The sequence below is a fragment of the Alligator sinensis genome, unplaced genomic scaffold (genome assembly GCF_000455745.1).
Source record: "Alligator sinensis unplaced genomic scaffold, ASM45574v1 scaffold652_1, whole genome shotgun sequence".
Lineage (NCBI taxonomy): Eukaryota > Metazoa > Chordata > Crocodylia > Alligatoridae > Alligator > Alligator sinensis.
Genome location: NW_005842010.1, coordinates 2,624,997 through 2,644,722, shown reverse-complemented (window position 1 = coordinate 2,644,722; position 19,726 = coordinate 2,624,997). Strand labels below are relative to the sequence as shown.

General features: G+C 41.6%; 1 protein-coding gene and 1 long non-coding RNA gene across 6 annotated transcripts in view; one reads left to right on the top strand and one right to left on the bottom strand.

Annotated features, from left to right (window-relative positions):
• The window catches only part of LOC112549976, a 16,854-nt gene extending 6,161 nt beyond the window's left edge, over positions 1–10,693 (top strand). Inside the window, exon 3 of the long non-coding RNA XR_003093637.1 lies at positions 9,244–10,693. This is a non-coding gene — a long non-coding RNA (uncharacterized LOC112549976). The remainder of the gene's footprint in view (positions 1–9,243) is intronic.
• Positions 6,628–19,726, bottom strand: part of BMP3 (bone morphogenetic protein 3) — a 26,896-nt gene continuing 13,797 nt past the window's right edge. For 2 of the 5 annotated variants that reach the window (XM_025201977.1, XM_025201975.1), the window contains exon 3: positions 6,628–6,799. In XM_025201977.1, coding sequence (XP_025057762.1) covers positions 6,768–6,799 — 32 coding nt within the window. In that variant the 3' untranslated portion in view covers positions 6,628–6,767. Of the gene's footprint in view, positions 6,800–10,836; positions 14,709–19,726 lie in introns of those variants that run through there. The other 3 variants (XM_025201973.1, XM_025201972.1, XM_025201974.1) reach the window with 2 other exon arrangements.

The following is a 19,726-nucleotide window of genomic DNA, read 5'->3' as shown; positions in this document are numbered from 1 at the left end:
TGGCTTTGCTGGCTGCAGTCTGGCATTGGTGGCTCATGTTCATCTTGGAGTCAATAATGACTCCAAGATCCCTTTCCACCTCTGTGCTCACAAGGGCACAGCTTGTATGTATGCTGTGGATTCCTTCTCCCCAGGTGCAGCACCCTGCATTTATCTACGTTGAGCCCCATCCTATTACCATCCGCCCACTTCTGTCGTCTGTCTAAATCTAATTGCAACCTCTCTCTCCCTTTGAGTGTCTGTCTAAATCTAATTGCAGCCCCTCTCTCCCTTCCCTCTCCCCACATCTTGGTGTCATCGGCAAACTTGGACAACGTGTTTTCCACCCCCTTGTCCAAGTCGCTGATGAAGATGTTGAACAGTGTAGGCCCCAGGACTGAGTCCTGGGGGACCCCACTATTCATATCCTGCCTGGTCAAGTACAACCTGTCCACCACCACTCTCTGGGTGCACCCCATCTGCCAATTTCTGACCCATCCAACTGTGTAGGCATCAATGCCACAGTCGCTCAATTTGTTAATGAGAATGGGGTGAGAGACAGTGTCAAAGGCCTTCTTAAAGTCCAGAAAGACTACGTCCATGGCGATACCATCATCCAGGGATTTAGTTACTGGTCATAAAAGGCCATCAGGCTGGTCTGGCAGGACCTGCCTTTGATGAACCCATGATGATTTCCCCTGGGCATGATCTCCCCTGCTGGCCCCTCACAGATGTGATCCTTGATAATTATTTAAAGGATTTTCCCCAAGACTGATATGAAGCCTATGGGCCTATAGTTTCCTGGGTCCTCCTTTCTCCCTTTCTTATAAATGGGGACCACATTAGCTAGTTTCCAATCTCTGGGCACCTGGCCCGTGGACCATGATCACTCATACAGGCGGGCTAAGGGCACAGCAGTGACCCCCGCCAGCTCTCTCAACACCCGTGGGTGGAGGGCATCAGGGCCCACAGATTTAAAAACATCCAGCCCTTCCAGAAAATCTCTAACTACATCTGTGCAGACCCAAGGCCTGGCAGTGCTATCCCCAAGATTGCCCCTACCTGTGGTGGGAGAGCTGCCTTGGTCCCTGTCCAAGAAAACAGAGGCAAAGAACATGTTAAAAATTTTGGCTTTCTCGTCTGGCGTAGCCACAAGATTACCAGTTGTGTCTAGCAGGGGCCCTACATTACCTGGTGCCCTCTTCTTACTCCCAATGTATTTGAAGAAGGACTTTTTGTTGTCCTTAATCCTGGTCGCTAGCCTGAACTCCACTCCTGCCTTGGCCTTCCTAATAGCCCTCCTACACTCATGGGCCGAGGAGGAGTATTCCTCCTTGGTGATAGCCCCTCCCTTCCACTGGATGTACGCCTCCCTTTTGGCCCTCAGGCATTCTCACCAAAGGGTGAGCCATAGGGGTTTCAGAGCTTTCTTTCTCTTGGGGACTGTCACACTCTGAGCCTGGAGGATCATCCCCTTAAGGTACAACCATCCCTCATGGACTCCCATATCCTCTACCGTTTGGGCCGTCAGTGCCTCCCTCACTAATCTTCTAAGTTCGTTAAAGTTGGCCCTTCTGAAGTCAGGGGCTTTAGTCTTGGCATAAGCCCTCAACACCCTGCACTGGATGATGAATTCCAGCAGGCGATGATCACTGTCAGCCAGGTGGTGTTTGTAATGGTCAGATTCTAAGTTGATGTAAATTGATGTAGCTGGACCTATAGTAGCTTATATGTACTGGTGATCTAATTTTTCAGCCTACTTTTTGAGTAGTGCATAATATTTTTTCTGTAGAAGTCAGATACTCTGTGCCTAAATTGGCACAATTTTTTCCTATAGGTAGAAGGCAGAGGGAAAACTTTGTGGGGGTCAGAAATCAGAGGGGAAAGAAATGACAAAACTTGAACACTGTAGCAGAAAAAAAAAATGATTCTAAATGAAAACCAGCAGTCCCTGGTTATGATAATATTTCAAAAAGACACAGCAGTTTCTGGGCAAATTCCCTCAGAAATCACTATAACTTGTGGCTTGATAAAAAGGCTCATTTATGAGAAGGGGATTTTCTGATCTGCATTACAGAAAAAGGCACCTCAAAGTAAAATACAAAGGAAACATCTTTTCATAAAGAGCATATGAAAAGTCCATGTGGTAGGAAAAAAGCAGTTTTACATTAAGTTTCACAGATCAAATGTCTGTTTTCCTGTGTTCTTTGAAATATAAGCCTTGTCCCCATACATGTGGTAAGATCTAAATTTAAATATTATAGATAGAGAATAGTACTTTTGACAACAAGCAGATAAAATGAATTAATTTCAGGGAAAGATAATGCTTTTATTTATAGATTTTGATTCATGAAATATTACTACTGGCCAAAATTCACTAGCTAGTGGTTCCCTAGGCAGTCTTGTATTTACTGATTGCTACTGCTGTGAAGTGACAGCTGTGCCCCTGTACAAGTTCATTTTTAACAGGGCCTCTAAACCTTTTATTAGTAAAAATCTCGCGTACACCACCAAGAACAGAAGTCAGGCTATAATCTTTGGATGCTATTTGGGTTTCTAACAGTGGTTTGACAAATCTCTGAAATGGAAAAAAGGAGATTAGGAATTCTGTTCTTGCTGTTTGCATTCCTGTACAACCCACTAACCTCTTTCTATTAACCAGTGCTATGGGAACCCACACCAGAGGATGAGGGGAAGGCCTAAGGCTCCATTTCCTCACCTGAAGCTCTATCTTAGCTGGATCTCAGCTAGACTGACATCATACAATCTTAGAAATTTAGGCTTGGAAGGGACCTTGGGAGGTCATAGTGCCCTTGCTTAAAGATCTTCCCAGCCCAGGCTTTGTCTAGTCAGGTCTTGAAAACCTCCAAGGATGGATATTCTACAACCTCTCTCAGTAACCTTTTCCAGTGCTTTGCTACCCTCCTAGTGAGAAAATTCTGCCTAATATCTAAACTAAGCTTCCCTTGCTGCAAATTGATGAAGATATTGAATAAAACTGGCCCCAGGACTGACTCCTGGGTCATTCCACTTGCCAGCTAGACATTGAGCCATTGATTAGTACCCTTTGAGCCCAATAATCCATCCAGTTTTCTATCCACCTTTCAGTCCATTCATCCAGCCTGTACTTCCTTAGCTTGCCTGCAAGAATGTTGTGGAAGATCACATCAAAAGCCTGGATAAAGCCAAAGTATATCGCATCCACTGCTCTCCCTGCATCCACAGAGCCAGTCATCTCATCACAGAAGGCAATCAAGTTGGTTGGGCATGACTTGCCCTTGGTGAATCCATGCTGACTGTTCTTAACCAATTTCTCCTCTTCCAAGTGCTTAGAAATGGATTCCTTGAGGATCTGCTCCATCATTTTTCCAGGGACTGAAGTCAGGCTGACTGGTCTGAAGTTCCCCAGATCTCCTTCTTCCCTTCTTTAAAGATGAACATTATATTTGCCTTTTTCCAATTGTCTGGGACCTCTCTCAAGTGCCACAAGTTTTCAAATATAATGGTCACAAGCTCTGCAATCACTATAACCAACTCCCTCCGCACCATCAGATGCATTGCATCCAGCCCCATGAACTTGTTCATGTCCAGCTTTTCTAAATAGTCCCTAACCTGTTCATTTGTCACTGTTGGCTTCTCACTTCCTCCCCAAACTGTGCTTCCAGGTTCAGTAGTCTGGGAGCTGACCTTGCCTGTGAAGACTGAGGTAAAAAAGGCATTGAGTACTTCAGTCTTTTTTTGTATCATCTGCACTAGGTTGACTCCCCACATTCAGTAAGGGACCCACACTTTCCCTGATCTTCTTTTTATTGCTGACATACTTGCAGAAACCCTATTTGTTACTCGTCATGTCCCTTGCTAGCTGCAACTCCAGTTGTGCTTTGGCCTTCCTGATTTCATCCCTTTATGCCTTCATGCCCAAGCAGTGCTCTTATACTCCTTCCTAGTTGTTTGTCCAAGTTTCCACTTTTCGTAAGCTTTTATTTTTGTGTTTTAGCTCACTGAAGAGTTCCCTGCTAAGCCAAGCTGGTTTTTCTTCCATATTTGCTAGTCTTCCTGTGCATTGGGATGACCCATTCCTGCACCCTCAGTAAGGTTTCTTTAAAGCACAACCCACTCTCCTGGACTCCTTTTCCCCTCAGACTGGCCTCCCTGGGGATCCTGCTCATCAGTTCCCTGAGTGAGTCAGTCAGCTTTTCTGAAGTCCAGGGTCCTTACTCTGCTGTTCTCCTTCCTTCCTTTCCTCAGGATCCTGAACTCAGTTATCCTGTGGTCACTGCTGCCCAAGTTGCCATCCACTACTACATTCCCCACCGATTTTTCCCTGTTTGTGAGCAACAGGTCAAGAACCACATGGCACCTATTTGTTCTCTCCAACAGTTGCACCAGGAAGTTGTCCCCATCACTCTTCAACATCTTCCTGGATTGCCTGTCCACTGCTGTATTACAGGTTCCTCGCATCAGTTCCCATACTTCAGGTCAATCCTACGATCCTCTTATATGTGGATGGAAGGGGAGTTAGTGGCTTATGTGCAAGTGTTTGGGGAAAATGGTTTCCTTCAAGGCCAGTTGCAAAGTGGGTGAGCACATTGAACCAGGAAGGGATTTCAAGTAGCCAATAGTTTTACTTTTCTCTCTTGAGCCCTCTCTTCTTTGGCTTTCTAGAACTCACAGGACTGAGGTAAGATACCAGTTCCAAAATTAGTTTGGTGGCCAGTTTAATTACAAGAGAATGAAAGAAGGCATATCACAAGGAAGGATAGGGCCACAATAGGCTTCTAAACATGTACATTTTGAAAAGGGTAGTTTATTATTTCCTTGAAAGATTGTGAATCCTTTATTTGCCCTTCCAATAATATAGCCTGACCCAATTATTTTGGGGGGTACATGCAAGATTTTCAGCTACATTTGCACTGTTTTCTGCTAAGACACCCTCTTAGAGAGCTCCCAAATATGAGTTCATTGTAAATGCTGATTTATTGCTGCTGATCCCCAGCTGGTATAAATTGGTGTGGCCCCATTGAGGTAAGAAATGAAATACTGGCCCACTGAAGCCAGTGGCTACAGTCTCATTGAGCTCATTGGGCTGGTATTTTACTGATTTACGCTAGCTGAGTGTCCAACCCACTATTAGCAAATGTAACTTTAAAGTTTATAGAATGCACCTTACTGAGCCAGAAGCCAGAACATGCACAGAGCAGCAGTCCAGTTATGTTGAAGGACACAATGAATATTCCTCTTAAACTGTTGGCCTGATAGCATGAGGCACAGCTGCATAATAATCTATTTAATAACTGGAGAAGTCAAGGCAGTCCCCAGGTACATCGTCTTCCATATTATCTTGCTAAACAAAAACAACATTAAAAAAAATCTCAGTCCTGTCACGTATTTCTAGAACACATCCAGCAACACTATGTGTTACGTTATTTCAGTGTACAGATGCCAAGGGGTTATATTATATTACTTTCCTGACCTGGTTGCTTAATCTTTTTTTAAAAAGTTTAGGCCATTTAATACTTACATAAACTGACATCTTGTTGGGAAGCAACCCAATGCCCAATGTGGAGCATTACCCCTTGCCTATATGAAATTGTTCTTGGGCCGTAGAGGTAGCTGTCCTAGTCGGTTAATAATTACCATTGTGTACTGGGCTTGAACTTGATTTTCTTCACAAGGGAGATGCATGATTTCCATGCTGTCTCAGCTCTGGCCAACAGGAGTACTTGAGGTGAATTCTTCTCAATCTAGGGCAGAAGGGATTATTGAAAAGAAATTATACTAATTGGACAAGCCTGGAACCCATTGTTTATCTATCTAGGTTTCCTGTGGTCACCCATTACCATAGTCTCTGTGCACCTCCCAGGTACTTGAAAACAACATAAAATGCTTTCTTCCAGATTGGAGGCATTCCTCACCAGGTGAGTGAACTTTCAGGGATTATAGAAGTTATATGTCTCCCTTTGGAGTAAAGTATGTTGTCCCCAGAGTTACAAGCAAATTCCAGTAAGCCCCTATTCACTGCCTGGAGAACAGGGACACAGGAGCCCTGAGCTCTGCAGACTAAAGGAATTACAAGGCTCAAGGAAGAGGAAAGTCTTAACTATGAACTTGTATAAGGGCCAGGCAGAAACCATGAGAACTTCCATATTTTTCCCATGCAAATATGAATATTTTCATCCCAAGTTCTTAGCCATATGTTATAGACAACACTGTTCTGGGAAAGAAGTCATAAAACACACTTGTGTTCTGACCGCATCAAAAACCACTTAGGACTAGTTCACCGTTCTGGTGAGCTGCAATATGTGTCCACACCCTCTCTCACATTGTATTTTTAGGTCAAATCCAAAACCCACTGAAATGAAGGAACAGAATCTCTTGGACGTCTTTTGGCCTTGGATCAGACCCAACAACCGTTGTGTAGTGTATTATTGTCATACCGGGCAATATTAACTCAAACTGAAGTACCCACTCCTCACTAGTTCTTTATTTCATTTTATAAAAGTAACCTCAGCTTGGCTTGTCTTTGCAAATGTAAGCAGGGGATTGCTGTGTTCCCAAGTGCTGCATGCATCACAAGCAAGCACAGCATAAATGTTCCTTGGAAGGCTTAAGTGCAAAAGAAGGAAATGAAAAGTCACATATAGTGATTTTATTATTATTTTTTTCATCATTTGTAATGAAAGGTTTCCATTATGGAAGGGATCAGGCAAGTGTATACATACATCAGTAGTGAAACATGCCCTTCACAGGGTCACTGCAATGTGTTCTTGTGATCTTGACCAATCGTTTCATCTGGCAACTCTAGTGAAAATCATTTTGCCTTAACAATGTTGAAAGAGGGAAATATTAGAATACAAGAGAATAATAGGCAGAAAATAAATTAAAAGCATCTGTAAAAGTTTCTTTCCATATACAAATAAGATGGGTTTTTCTTTGCAGTTTTTATTTCTTACTGACACTATTCAAGCTTTAACTTCTAAACTGAAAACATTTACAAAGACTGTTTTTACAAGAAGAGGATAGCATGATAAAAGGACAAAGTCTGCTGAGCCTCAGCCAAGAGATGGGAAGTTTAAGGCATTGCACCCCCAATCCTGCACTGAGCTCTGCATGGACAAAGGGAGCCTTGGAGGCACTTGGCACCCCTTGGAGGGGGCTCAACAACTTGTCAGTTAGGTCCCTCAATGACATCTGGTTAGGGAAAAACAATTCCTTAGGCAAGAATACCTTACAATTCTACTCAGGGGAATAGTCTCATTGAGTTTAATGGGACTACTCTCATACATAAAGACAGTCATATACATTTCTTGGATAGCTTTTGTATGCTTCATGCTATATATTACACGTCCTATGAAATTCCTCATTTACCTTAGAAGGGTGGGGTTTCCAAGAACTCTTGGCATTGACAGCTCAGTCTACTTCGAAATGACCACTGGCTACAGTGAGATCAGTGAGGCCAATGCTATGTGATTTTGAAATTCTGACCAAAAATTCACATTTATATAGTTTTATCCATCTTTTGAGTTAACCACAAAAATTCTGCACTGACATTAGATGCCACTTTTTAGCAGGGAGGCAGAGCCATTTATCAATGCATAAAATTACCATAATGAAGTAAAGCAGACTAAATAGGATTTTTGTCAGAGCAAAATAAATATTTGGAAAAGTCATTTTAAGATCCATTCTGATATTTAGTTACAAACAGAAATAATGTCCCATGTGATGAACAAGTGGCTAATGATAGATGTCACTTTATTCAGAGGATTTAATTTAAAAATACAAGTGCAAAATAAACTTTGTTGCTTATATATGATTACATGGAGTAGGATTTTGATGAGGAAGAATGTATTTGTTATGGTAAAATTATGGACATTGCACATTATGAATGTCTAGAAAGCATGAGTTGTCATATTAAAGCATAATGGAGGTGATTATTTTTCTTCCTTGTTAATAGAGTGCTTTTTGAATTCAGGGGCCTGGCCTGATCCTGTTAAATCAGTTAAACCAGAGTAATGTCTTTGAAGTCAGTGGATTTATCACAGTGAAAATTAGCATCTAATTCAAATTGGTCATAATACATTTGCAAAAAACTTCCTTTTTGTATGACAAAATGTTTGTAAACGAGTCATAGGGGTTAGCTGAACTCAGTAGAGCTGTGCCCACTTACACTATAAGCTGAATTTTGCCCAAGTCAGTTGTACCAGGCAACTCTAGTTATGTGCCTGAATACATGACAAATTTTGGACATTAGATACTGGTTGAGGCTAAGATGCTCCAGTCAGTAGTAGCATTAGATGTTTCCTCAGGGTCTTTTGGTAGAGATGATCTGGGGAAAGGCCAAACACTCTGGTCAAAGAATTTCCTGCAACCCTCCTAAATGAAGTTTGTAGCACAGCCAGTTCTAGTCTCTGACAGAGATGAGTACCATTGGTCTCCTATGGCGGGCAATAGCAAAATTCCTATTGACTTTAATGGGAAGATTCACGTGGATAAGAACTATAGGAGTGGCATTTCCTTCATCCTTCATTATCACCAGCAGAACAGAAGGGGCCTCAAACGATGGAATCAGACCCTTAGAAAATGCCATAGACTTGAATCCTGATCATCTTAAGAAATCAATAACCCTGCTAATTTCAGTGCATTTTACCTTCATCAAGACTTGTTTTCTCGTTTTCTGTTGCTGACCTCAAAGCTTTAATTTCCTATAGTTTATCAACCATTAAAAAAATTGTGAACTTCTTGAAACAGAAAACATCCTTTGTTACAAGAGGATTCCTCTAATCGTTACAGGTAAAAGCTTTTAACTAACTTCAGGAGGTGTTTTATGAGATGTCATTCCTGCATTTATTGGTGGAGTCCAAAGACTCCATTTTCCTGTGTGCCTCTGATTTTCAGGGAAGTAAAAAGTAAAGCTAAAGCAATCTGAATTATACAGGACAATTAGCTAAATGCTTTCACTTATCTAAGGAAGCTCCCATTATGAATAGTCAGTCACACTGCTTCTTAGAGCACTATGTCACTATGGGTTTTTTCAGTACATGAGCATAGAGCTTTGCTTTATTTTTTCCTCACTACAAATATGGTGAGGGTAATGTTAAAGAAATGAAATTCTGAGATTCTAAGGTCACTGAACTAGAAAACAAATGGATTTTTGAAATATATATATATCCATGGCATGATCTGGAACAACTGAGAATATGGGAAGGGGGAGAATGTTTAAGACCCTCAAAGATAATTTCCCTTGTTTTGTATTGTACTTTTCAGAATCTGAACTAGATCCAATAACAAGACTACTGCTTTTCTTGTTTGAAAACCAGCTGAAGAATTGATGTACCCTTTGAAAGCTGATTTTCATAGTCTGTGTTACGGAAATGGAAAGAAACAGATTGTTAAACAGCCAAGGCCATACTTGCTCTGCTATGAAAACTTGAAACTAGCATTTTGATGTCTCTCTGTAAGCTCATCACTGTTAAATAAACAAACCTACTACAGAAGATGAAAGCATTTTTTATAGTAAAAATAAATTCATACTTGCTATACCTCCACAATTTTTAATAAAGGTTGAATTTAGACAGTTCCATTAAACTAGCTGTGGATGTTTATAGTCCATCCGATAATGTCTCCAATACCTATATTCTTATTGTTGCTTTTATTTCCTGTGATCAAAATGCAGGACCAGGTTCTCAAATAAAAATGGTGTAAGTTAAAAGATAGTATGTGACACAGGTGAGTTAGGACTAGACTGCTCTCAGTTATACCTCCTTCAAAGTCCCTCATACCTGCCAAACCCAGAATATTTGGGCACTTAATTCTCCTGGAGTCAATGGGAGCTAGGCACCCAAAATCTCTTTTTTTTCTATGAGTCTATAAACTAGAAGCAAGAACCTGGAGTTTTGTAAGTTGAATAAGGCACAGCTACATGAGTACAACTAGCTAATGAGACTAAGAGGGAAAGCAGCCTACTTTTAAGAGAAAGGCCACACAAACTGCTGTGTTGTGTGCTGAAGACAAATAGGGAATAGGCAAAGGTCGGCAGAGAAGCAACTCTCATGGGTCTGCTAGGTGATGCTTAGCTGCTGTGTGCATTGCTGTGTGTGCGCGTGTGTGTGTGCGCGCGCACGTACGCATGCACACACATATGAGAGAGAGAGAGATTGTAAGTCCTCTTGTGGATATATATTTGTTTCGAGGAACACCTGTGTGCAATGGTTTATTTCTAACTGTACTGTGGCCTTCTTTTTTTACTCCATTCCTAGATGCTAGCAGGTTGTGTGTGCAGTCTTGCATATTTATCTTCTATTACCGTTCTGCATGGACTGGCCTTCTCCTTGTCTCAGCATGTCTTTGGAGCCACTACATAAGAAAGATCTGGAATGTCTCCATACACACCAGCAATGGGCATGGTAAAGAATAACTAGTACTGCCAAAATTGTGCTGACTCCTGCAATGTTAATGGTGGGGTCAATTAAGGCTGTCTCGTCCTCCTCCTCCTATCCAGTTAGATCATGACAGGATGAATTTATCCTCCTTTCCCTCTCAGCCTATACTGTATTTATCCCAAGAACATAATGACCTTTTTTCCAACAGGCCATACGCAGACTTCCTTTTGCATCATTACAGGATAACTAGCTGTCTTGTCTCCAGTTACACCACCTGGTTGCCTAAATCATACCAGCCTAATGTGTTGTGTTCACTTTTTACACCACCGTAAGAATTTGGCCAGTTCTTGCCTACGACAGCACATTGCAGGCTTTGCTTGAAAATTCCCATTACCACTTGTGCAAACGGAAGTGAAATTTCTGTCTTGGTAAAATAGTCCTTTCTTCATTTGAGGTGAATTAAGTCAATAGCAAAAAATAATCACCATTCTTTAATAAAAAGTATATAAAAGCTTTTCCCTCCCCCAATGAGATATATGTACAAAAAGAATTTGCGACAACTGCATAACAATTCCTTATTGTAGAACCACTGTTAATATTTGCAGGCTTTTGGAATGCTTTGGGCTGGTAAGTTATCCTTAAAATAGTGCATGATATAAACTGTTTGTCAGTATTACAGTGTTCTTTGTGGGGTAGGCAAAGACAACTTTGGGCTAACTTCAGCCTTCTAGTAAGGTGAGCAGCTCCCATGTTATCTTCAATGGAACTGAAGTGCATATATCTTAAGACAACTTAGCCTGTGGTGATCATTAAACATGCTGTAAGGGACAGGATTTGGAAAGAAACAATGGCTACTAATCAATTGCCACTTAAACCTAAAGACAGACACTGGAATTATTGTCACACTTTCTGGGCTGCCCAATAAAACTGTACAAAAGCTATTTCTCCGTTGTAATTAATTATTAGATTTGGTTAGGTTTATTTTCATTTAAATAGCAGCTATTGATATACTTATTTTCTAAAATATGGATTTCTTTGCAGCTGAAGAAGCTTAATTAAAAGTCTCCTTTTTTTGCTTGAGAGAATTACCATGCATTAGTGACTGCCAGTCACACAGTCAGTGGCAGATTCCCAAAGACTTCAGTGGGTGAAGGATTGGACTAACACCAAAGAAATTGTAGGTAATCCCCACAGAGTGCAGACACTTGTGTACTTTGTTGCTGTGAACTCTCCTTAAAGCACGTCTCTCTTCACAAGATCACACACATAAAGAACAACATGTAGACACAGGCTTTCTTTGTTATTGAGTGACAAGAGCTGTTCAGCAGCCTTTTTGTTTCTGGGGAATGGAAGGCTCTTTCTGTCTGCAACTGTCTTCTGTTTGTAGCACAAAATACACTTTTTTATAATTTTCAAACACATGTGAAGCACCACGTTTCATTTAAAATGTTTCTTCTATATACAGAAGTAGGTCAAATGACAGAGAATCCAGATAGGCATGGCTTATGAGCACAGATATCATCACACGTCCTTGTTTATTGACAGTTGTGGTCCTAAAGACTTCAGGTTCCATGAGGCCTCTGGAAAGGGAGTCTTTCTTACAGTTCACTCTGTAGGCCAAGATTTCTCTGAAGAACAGTTGGAATTTTAAGAAATCAGATCCTTAACTTTTGAGAATTGTTACACCTCAACTGAAGCCAACAGAGCTATATTGATTTACACCATTTGGGAATCTGTCCCCAGAAGCACACCACTTGCACAAATCAGGAAAGGGCTTATATTATCAGGAAGCCCTTATATTCCTCTGGGTTTACTCTGTAGTTCTCACCTCAGCAGCACTCCCACTGACTTCTACTGGATCTTTGCCTGGTTACACTGTGGACACTACAGGGTATGTTCTTTCTTCTCTTCCACATCCCCCATCTCTTGCACATATACGTACACACATTTATCAAGTTTGCAAACACAACAATATTAGTGACCAAATGGCACATTAAGAATAAACCATTCATACTATCTTGAAATAGCAGTGAAACTGCAGGTGTCTACGTGGTAAAATGGATTGTTGCTGCATTCAGTGCAGTGGGAATTTATTGATACTGTAGTATAGCTCTTAGTTGTTCTGAGAGCAGCAAAAGTATTCATTTGTTCTCAGTGTAGAAAACCTGAATATTTTCTGATCAGCATCTGGTTTCCAAAGTCAATTGTTGAGGTGAGTTTCACAAAAAAGTTGCTTAAATTTGTTCAAAATTATTTTTCACACAAGCTAATTGTTCTTGAGAGACAGGAATCTCCTTAAAAAGTGCTGTTATCTTTAGGTTATGTCCACTGGCATAATACCTCTGCCTGAGCAGAGCTGGGCAAATACTGTGTGAATGCTGCCCTGAATAAAGGGCCAAGCTCTCTGCAATTGTTTTATACCATGCAGGATTCATTTTTTGCAAAATATTTTGCCAATTTTACCTGGTGACAGGATAGTTCACTGAAACAGCATATTGTAGGCATTTGTGAGAGAAACCTCTCAAGGTATACATTTTAAACTGACAGTTTGAGTATCTTTACCAGACACATAGTTCTAAGGCCCTGCCGAGACTGCTAAATTACCAAGCCCAGCAGCAGCATCTTTAAACACATCATGCATGTTGCTGCCCAACTTGGATTAATCTTCTCTCACTACACCTCTACTCACTTGTGCAGCTTCTGGCCTGAGCAGTATGGTGCACAGAACTCTGTGATGCGTTGGATGGCGATGCTGTTGGTCATGGTACTTCTGCCATCTAGATGTGGCCTAAAAGCAACTTTTGTCCAATACAGGAACTAAAACAATGCTATGTGACCTATGCAATCAAGACTAGCAAACGCAGACCAAATGTTGGTCAAAACATCACAGTGAAGTCCTCCCAATCAATCTGTGGATCAAGTTATGCAAATAATTTCACATAAATTTAAGACATCAGTCATTTCCTCATGGACTGTGTAAGTAGCAAATTCACTAGAGCCCAGATTATTATCTGGGCAGTTCACAACCTGCTCAATCTGTAGTGGTTTGCCAAGTAACAGGTGAGGCGCACAGCTGTTTGCTGTGGCTTTTACTTGAAAGGGCATCTCCATTTAGCTGGAGCTCAACATCAGTACTTTACAGCTGCCTGGAGAAGTGGTGCCTTTAATATCAACACTGCAACAATCAGTTGGAACAGTGGACTGGTCCTATGCAGCTGTTTGCTGCAGCTATATATGATCCCCCTGGCCCTGAGCACCTCACCCTGGGTTGCAAACCCTCATCTTTGGAAACATTATAGAACATAACCCCACAAACTATCCATGTTCAACCATGCTTGTTAGGAATTATTTGCTTAGCTGTGATGCTGAGCTATGATACTTCCATGTCACCAGGCTATATGGTGACTAGTTTCTTACTGTTCTGCGGCATGAAAGAAAAGCTTTGGTATGGCATTACAAATTCACATGCAACACTGCTGTGATTTGCCCTTATCTAAACTGTGGGCAGGGGCATCATATTGGCTGAAATACAAAGAACATGCTAAACAAAAATGAATATACAGGTACAATCAATGATATGTCGTATCAAAGAAATAAATGTCTATGTTGGATTTTCTAAGGCTTGTAGGATGTCAGGTTTGCTTAGGTTATTTAGCACTTGCTGAGCTGTTCAGTAATTGAAGGCAGAAAGCCTGGTTTCAAACTGTATAACATATTTTTTAAACTCCTTTCCCGTTCGTCACTAGAAAGATGGGGCCAACAATAAAACAGCTGCTGCCATTTTCAAAACCTCATACAAAAATAAATCAACACGTCCTCCTGATAGTTCTAAAAACATCTTGAAGAGTCTTTGATAAAATTTCACTTTTCATTTGTATTTCAACAGAAATACTTAGTCCCAGTTGCCAAATCTTGCTTCTCAGTCAGTTTCAAAGGTGAATTAGTTTTATGTCTCCCACCCTCCCCCGCCTCCTCCCACCTAGACATCTCCATTCAGCTTTCTCTTCATGTTAGTCCTCTTTCTAATTCAGTTTTGCTCATATCTTTTTTCTTTTTTTTTCTGGAATGAAATGCATTGGAAGTGCAAACAAAAAATATAGGAATAAAAAAACATTGCAAAAGATGATGTTAAACAATTCAAAGGTTTCTTCTGGGCTGTTATCTGCATGCACAAGACTCCACTGTCATGTTGGGGTAAACCTTAAGCACCACATTCTTATTTTCATCAAAGAATAAGATGCTGAGGGAAGACATTTTGTCAGGAACACAGCATGGCTCAGGAATACCAGGAACAACCCCAACTGCTCTCACAATGCTCTGAATGGTGGCATGGTTTGATGGCTTCAAAGCCTGCAGAAAAATGCCAAAAAAGTGGGTGAGAAAAAAAAAACAAATGCATGTTATCAAAAGCCACATAGTTTTATTATGCTGAGCTACTTGTGACACAATGTAACAAGTTCCCTGAAGAAAGACCGTAAAGAAACAAAATGACTGGGTGACTGACATAATTCTGAGTGTCCAATTTAAAGTCCATTTTAAGTGGTCAGAACATATCCCCTGGGATAGCTACAGGGAATCCAAAGCTTGGGTTAATTTGACTGCCACTGGGTGTCACTGTTGCTCTAGAACTGCAATCATAGGGGTTTTTTTTGTTTTTTTGAGAGGAATCAGGTTGTCCCTTAACTTCTTGCCTGGCATGCCCTTTCAAGAGACATGCCTCACTTCTGGAAAGTGTTCTATAACATACAGATAGGCTAAGATATTCCATACTGATATAAATTTAAATAGAGATGTCTGATACATGCAAGCTTTAACTTAGTCATGAGACTAGTTTAACTAGGTGTAAAAATAGGGAAGTAACTCTTGCATGAACATAGTGTTCACTGGGAGTGCAAAACAAGAGTAATGAGAGATGGCAAGGTGTATGGGTGGTAAGAAAAGCATGAAGTATTATGAGTGTCTGGATAGCTCACAGTAATGGCTCCTTTATTATACCATTACTTTTCAGTCAGTTGGCATACTCATTAACTTGTTTTGCACATCTACCATATGCCAGTTCAGTCCAAATTAAATGGATTTATGTGCACACATTCATTTGTACTTCTACCAAGTTTTGATTACTGGTGTCCCCACAGTAGTGGCAGTAAAAGGGCTCTGGAACAAGTTGTCATAACCAGGCAGGTAGTCAAGGAGCTAGCTGTGTTCCTGCCCTACCTTGTGGGGGCTGGGGAAGGCAGAGTGGAGGACTGTGGGATGCTGGAGATTCCAGAGACCCTCTGTAGCATTACATATAACTAGCTACAAGTTACATATGGTGCTACAAAATGTGGCACTACAACAGCATTTCTATTTGAAAGAGGCAAGTTTGTATGTGGTGCTACACATGTCATCTGTAGAAAGAAAAATATTCAAAGTATTCCTGTATGTGGCAGGGCAGTGTTTGTGCCTGCCACTTTAAGGGCCAGAAGGCAGCAGCCAGCAGGTGCCTGATGAGGGCAGCCATTTTAGATTCAGGGCTGCCCATATAAAGAGGGTAGTTCTGCTGCTGGAGGCCAGGCAACAACATTGCCTGGCTGGGGGGCTGCTGGTATCATTTGAAGGTAAGGGAGGAGCTGTAGGGGATGGTCAGGAGGCTCCTGGTCCTGGGTATGACCTAAAATTGCACCCTGCCTCCTGTTCCTAGGTGGCCTGGTGGGGCTCCCAGTGGCGTGGGAGCCCCCAGGAAATGCCAGGCCAATTACCACCCCGGTGAAAAGTGAGTTGGGGCACCTTAAGCCCTAGCCCCCACAACTGGGTGGGTTACCCCTTTGGTTGGAGGGCCTGGAGGGTGGACCCCTGGAGAGAGAGAAAAGGCCATAGACTCAGGTCTGTCTGAACTTCCCCTGACTGGTCAATGCTGGGGCTAGGACCAGAAGGGTCAAAGGGCCAAGGGGCCTGCTGCAAGGGATGCCCAAGAGCTGCACGCCTGGGGTTCTGACTGGCCTGGAGGTGGGCCAGGGCTAGTGAGCCACAGAGGCTGGAAGGGGAAGCGGTGTCAGGAAGCTATGCTGCCTAGTACGAAGGTGGATGAGACCGCCTGAGAAGAGGAATCCAGGCAGGGTTCAATTAGGAGGATTCTGGGGCCCAGAGTGAGGGCCGGTGATGATGATAACATTAAGATGCCATCTGCGAGGCGAGGCTTGGGCTGTGGTGTAGGGGAGGAATGGAGCTGCATATAGCGCCCCCTGGCATCGGGGCAGGAAATGGGCGGCCTTTTGCTTAATTACATCATTAATTAATTCCAACAAGACATGGCAGGAGAGAACGCAAACTGTTAGCCCAGAAACAGGTGGGCGGGCCAGTGGGAAGTCAGCCCCGAGCAGGCCCCCTGTTACACTGTACTTGCAGAGGGTAAGCAACGCATGGAGCATTCCACCCTTAACTGTAAGGTAATGATGAGTGAGAGTGCTCAGGCACAGACCGTCAAAGGTATTGAGGTATCAAATGCATGAGAGCTTCAGAGCTTTGCAAAAAGCACCAAATACCACCTCAGACCAGGATCTAGTTTTTTGAATGCAAAAACTTGACTTATGCTTTTAATTTTTTGCAGTGATGTTCAAGAAACTTAAAATTATAATGATTTTTAAAGAGAACATAACTGCAACAGACTGGAGTATGTAAAAAAGGAGCCCATGAATCTTAACAAGAGCTCTTTTTGTGGCTGGCAGCTTCTCAATACATCTGAAAAGAAACTTTTCAAAAGCATTGCAATCCAGGCTCGCAGGTCCTATAGAAAGGATAACTATAACTTTGTATAATGCAAGTAAAATGCATGTAAAAACTATAGCAAGTAAAATGCATGTTCATACGCTCCTTGAAGCGTGAGGCCCAAAACTGGACACAATACTCCAGGGAAGGCCTCACTACTGCTGAAGGGAGTGGAAGACTCACTTCCCTTGCTTTGCGAGTGATACTACTGTTAATATAACCCAGGATGCTGTTGGCTTATGTTCAGCTTATGATCTACCATATAACTTTGTTATACTATATAACTTTGTTTTCATGAAAACTTGTTATTCCTCAACACATTTTATTGTTTGTTTTTTTTTAAGTTCCAGAACTTTCACAGAATGAGGTAAACGATAAGGTAGTGCTCTATTTTTCCTCCGTGTGTGCAACTATGAATGAGCCTTCTGCACAAAAGTCAAGAGAAACGCATTATTCTACGTCTCCTAAGATCTCTGATTGCTTGGACCAAATTTTGAAGGGGAAATATCAGGTTGATAAATATCCATGATGTTTACTGGGTTGGAATTTTTACCAAGTTTCAATATTGCATATTTATATTTAGTAAATATAAATATTTTAGGGCTCCCTTTTGGGAGGGCTAAAAAGGGGCTAATTTATATTAGCCCTTTTGGAGCCCTAAATTTATGTTCAGATGCCCTGTGACTCTGTTTCAGTTTCCTAAAGAGTGTGCATTTTCTTCCCTCCCACCTGCCTTGTGGCTTCCTTTGGTCAAGTTTGAAATTACCAGACATAATTATATTGTACAAAAAAGGAGAGCAGCAATTCACTGGCTTGAGGCAGCATGCCAGTCCTGAATGACTGAGGTTTTGCTGTGGCTGTTCAATAGAATTGACTTTGTTTGGGCAGGGTTTAAAATGGTAGTCCTCGATTTCCCTCTTTGGGCAGAACACTCAAAACTTTAATTGAGTACAGCTTTTTCGAAGTACTGATTCTGATGGTGCTTAGAGCCATAGTCTCAGGACTGAAAAAAGGCTTTGCACTTACCAGTATAAGACGATATTCATTACCTATAGGAACATCCTGAATTAAGCTCTTTGCAACTAATTAAGGCTGCTTATTTGGTTTTGCAAAGTGCATTTAACCTCTGATAGCCTGCTGGAATTGACAGGATCTAGTTAGTTCACGGCTGCTTTAGAAGCCTTGAAACTGAGAGGTCCTAGTCATTTTCAGATCATGCCCTTACATGGAGTATGACTGTATTTCAAAGTATACAATAAGGCTGAGAGTTCCTATGCACTGAAGCAGTGTTTGCACTTAACAGGTATGCAGGTAACTGATGTTTGTTTTAGTGTAAGCAACAGGTGATGAAATGGAAGGGGCATTACATTAATGCAGTTAACTGAATTATGCACTTATCCAATATCCATATTACACTATACTCCCACTGCCACCTGTGTGGGGTTGGTTCAGTGGATCATTGTCTAGCTAAACGTCTCTGTAAATGTGGCCCTTATAAGGTATTGAGTTAATCTATATGCTTTTTAAATATGTATGAAACCTCTTTTATACTCTTTCAGCCCTCCGAGTGTGGAGGCTGTCTTTGAAAAGGCATTCAGGCCTTGGAGTAAATCTGTCTGTTTAAAGTCTGTGTATAACTTGATTGAACTTTAAAAATCTTGCCCTGAAGGGTTAAAATGGCATATGCCCTGCATAAGAGGTGTGAGGTCATCTTTGCTGCAAGCCAGCCTGTTCTGTCCAGGTCCAACTAATGAAAAGCAGGCAGAGATTTCACACATGAGATTTTCTATTGGATGGGGGAGTGGGAGTGGTGCGAGGTTGAAACCCAGCAAACTCCAAATGGCCAAGTCTGTGAAGGAGTCCAGCTGTGACGAGGGCTGCACCTGCTAAGCTGCATGCGTCCTTGAGAGACTTGCTGCCTAGTTGAATTTCATTAGAGATGCATTATGCATGGGGAGAATGATGTAAGCTACAAACTTTCAATTCCTGACCTAGGAGAGTACGCTCTATTTCATAAGTTGCTCTATGGTATTCCACAAGTCCAGCACATGTGGGTTTGACAGCATGCAAACCATGTAATTGAAATCAGGGAGATGGTAAAGCCAAAAATTAGGAGGTTGGGGGAAATAGATGCATCTGTTGTTAATTACCTAACAGGTTGTCAACTTTAGTGGCCCATGCTGTGTGGAGCTCATTTCTCCCTCACCAAGGGAGCAGTATATATCCATAGGCAAAGACGAATTTTTGGTATTACCTGACAGCTACAGTATCAATTTGCAGATGCTATTTGCAGCTCTCATTAATGTCAACGGGAGTTGTCTGCACAGATCAAGAGTACTAAATGGCCCTGAAGTTGCTTTTCTTTTTGTTTATCGAGTTTTCATTCCCACTGGAGAACAAGTGGATTTTGTTTTACATAATACAAAAAGATTAAGTTTTTAACACCACAGATGTGCACAACAAGCACAGTTTGGACCCCCCAAAATCAATGGGAATTTTGCAGTTGTCCCTCATGGAACCAAAAGCATGAAGTAGATTCAGTCATCTGCTTTCATCAGTAAGCTGTGTGTGCATGGCAAAGTAAATACAAAATTATTCCCAGATCTCAAAGTTTAAATAAC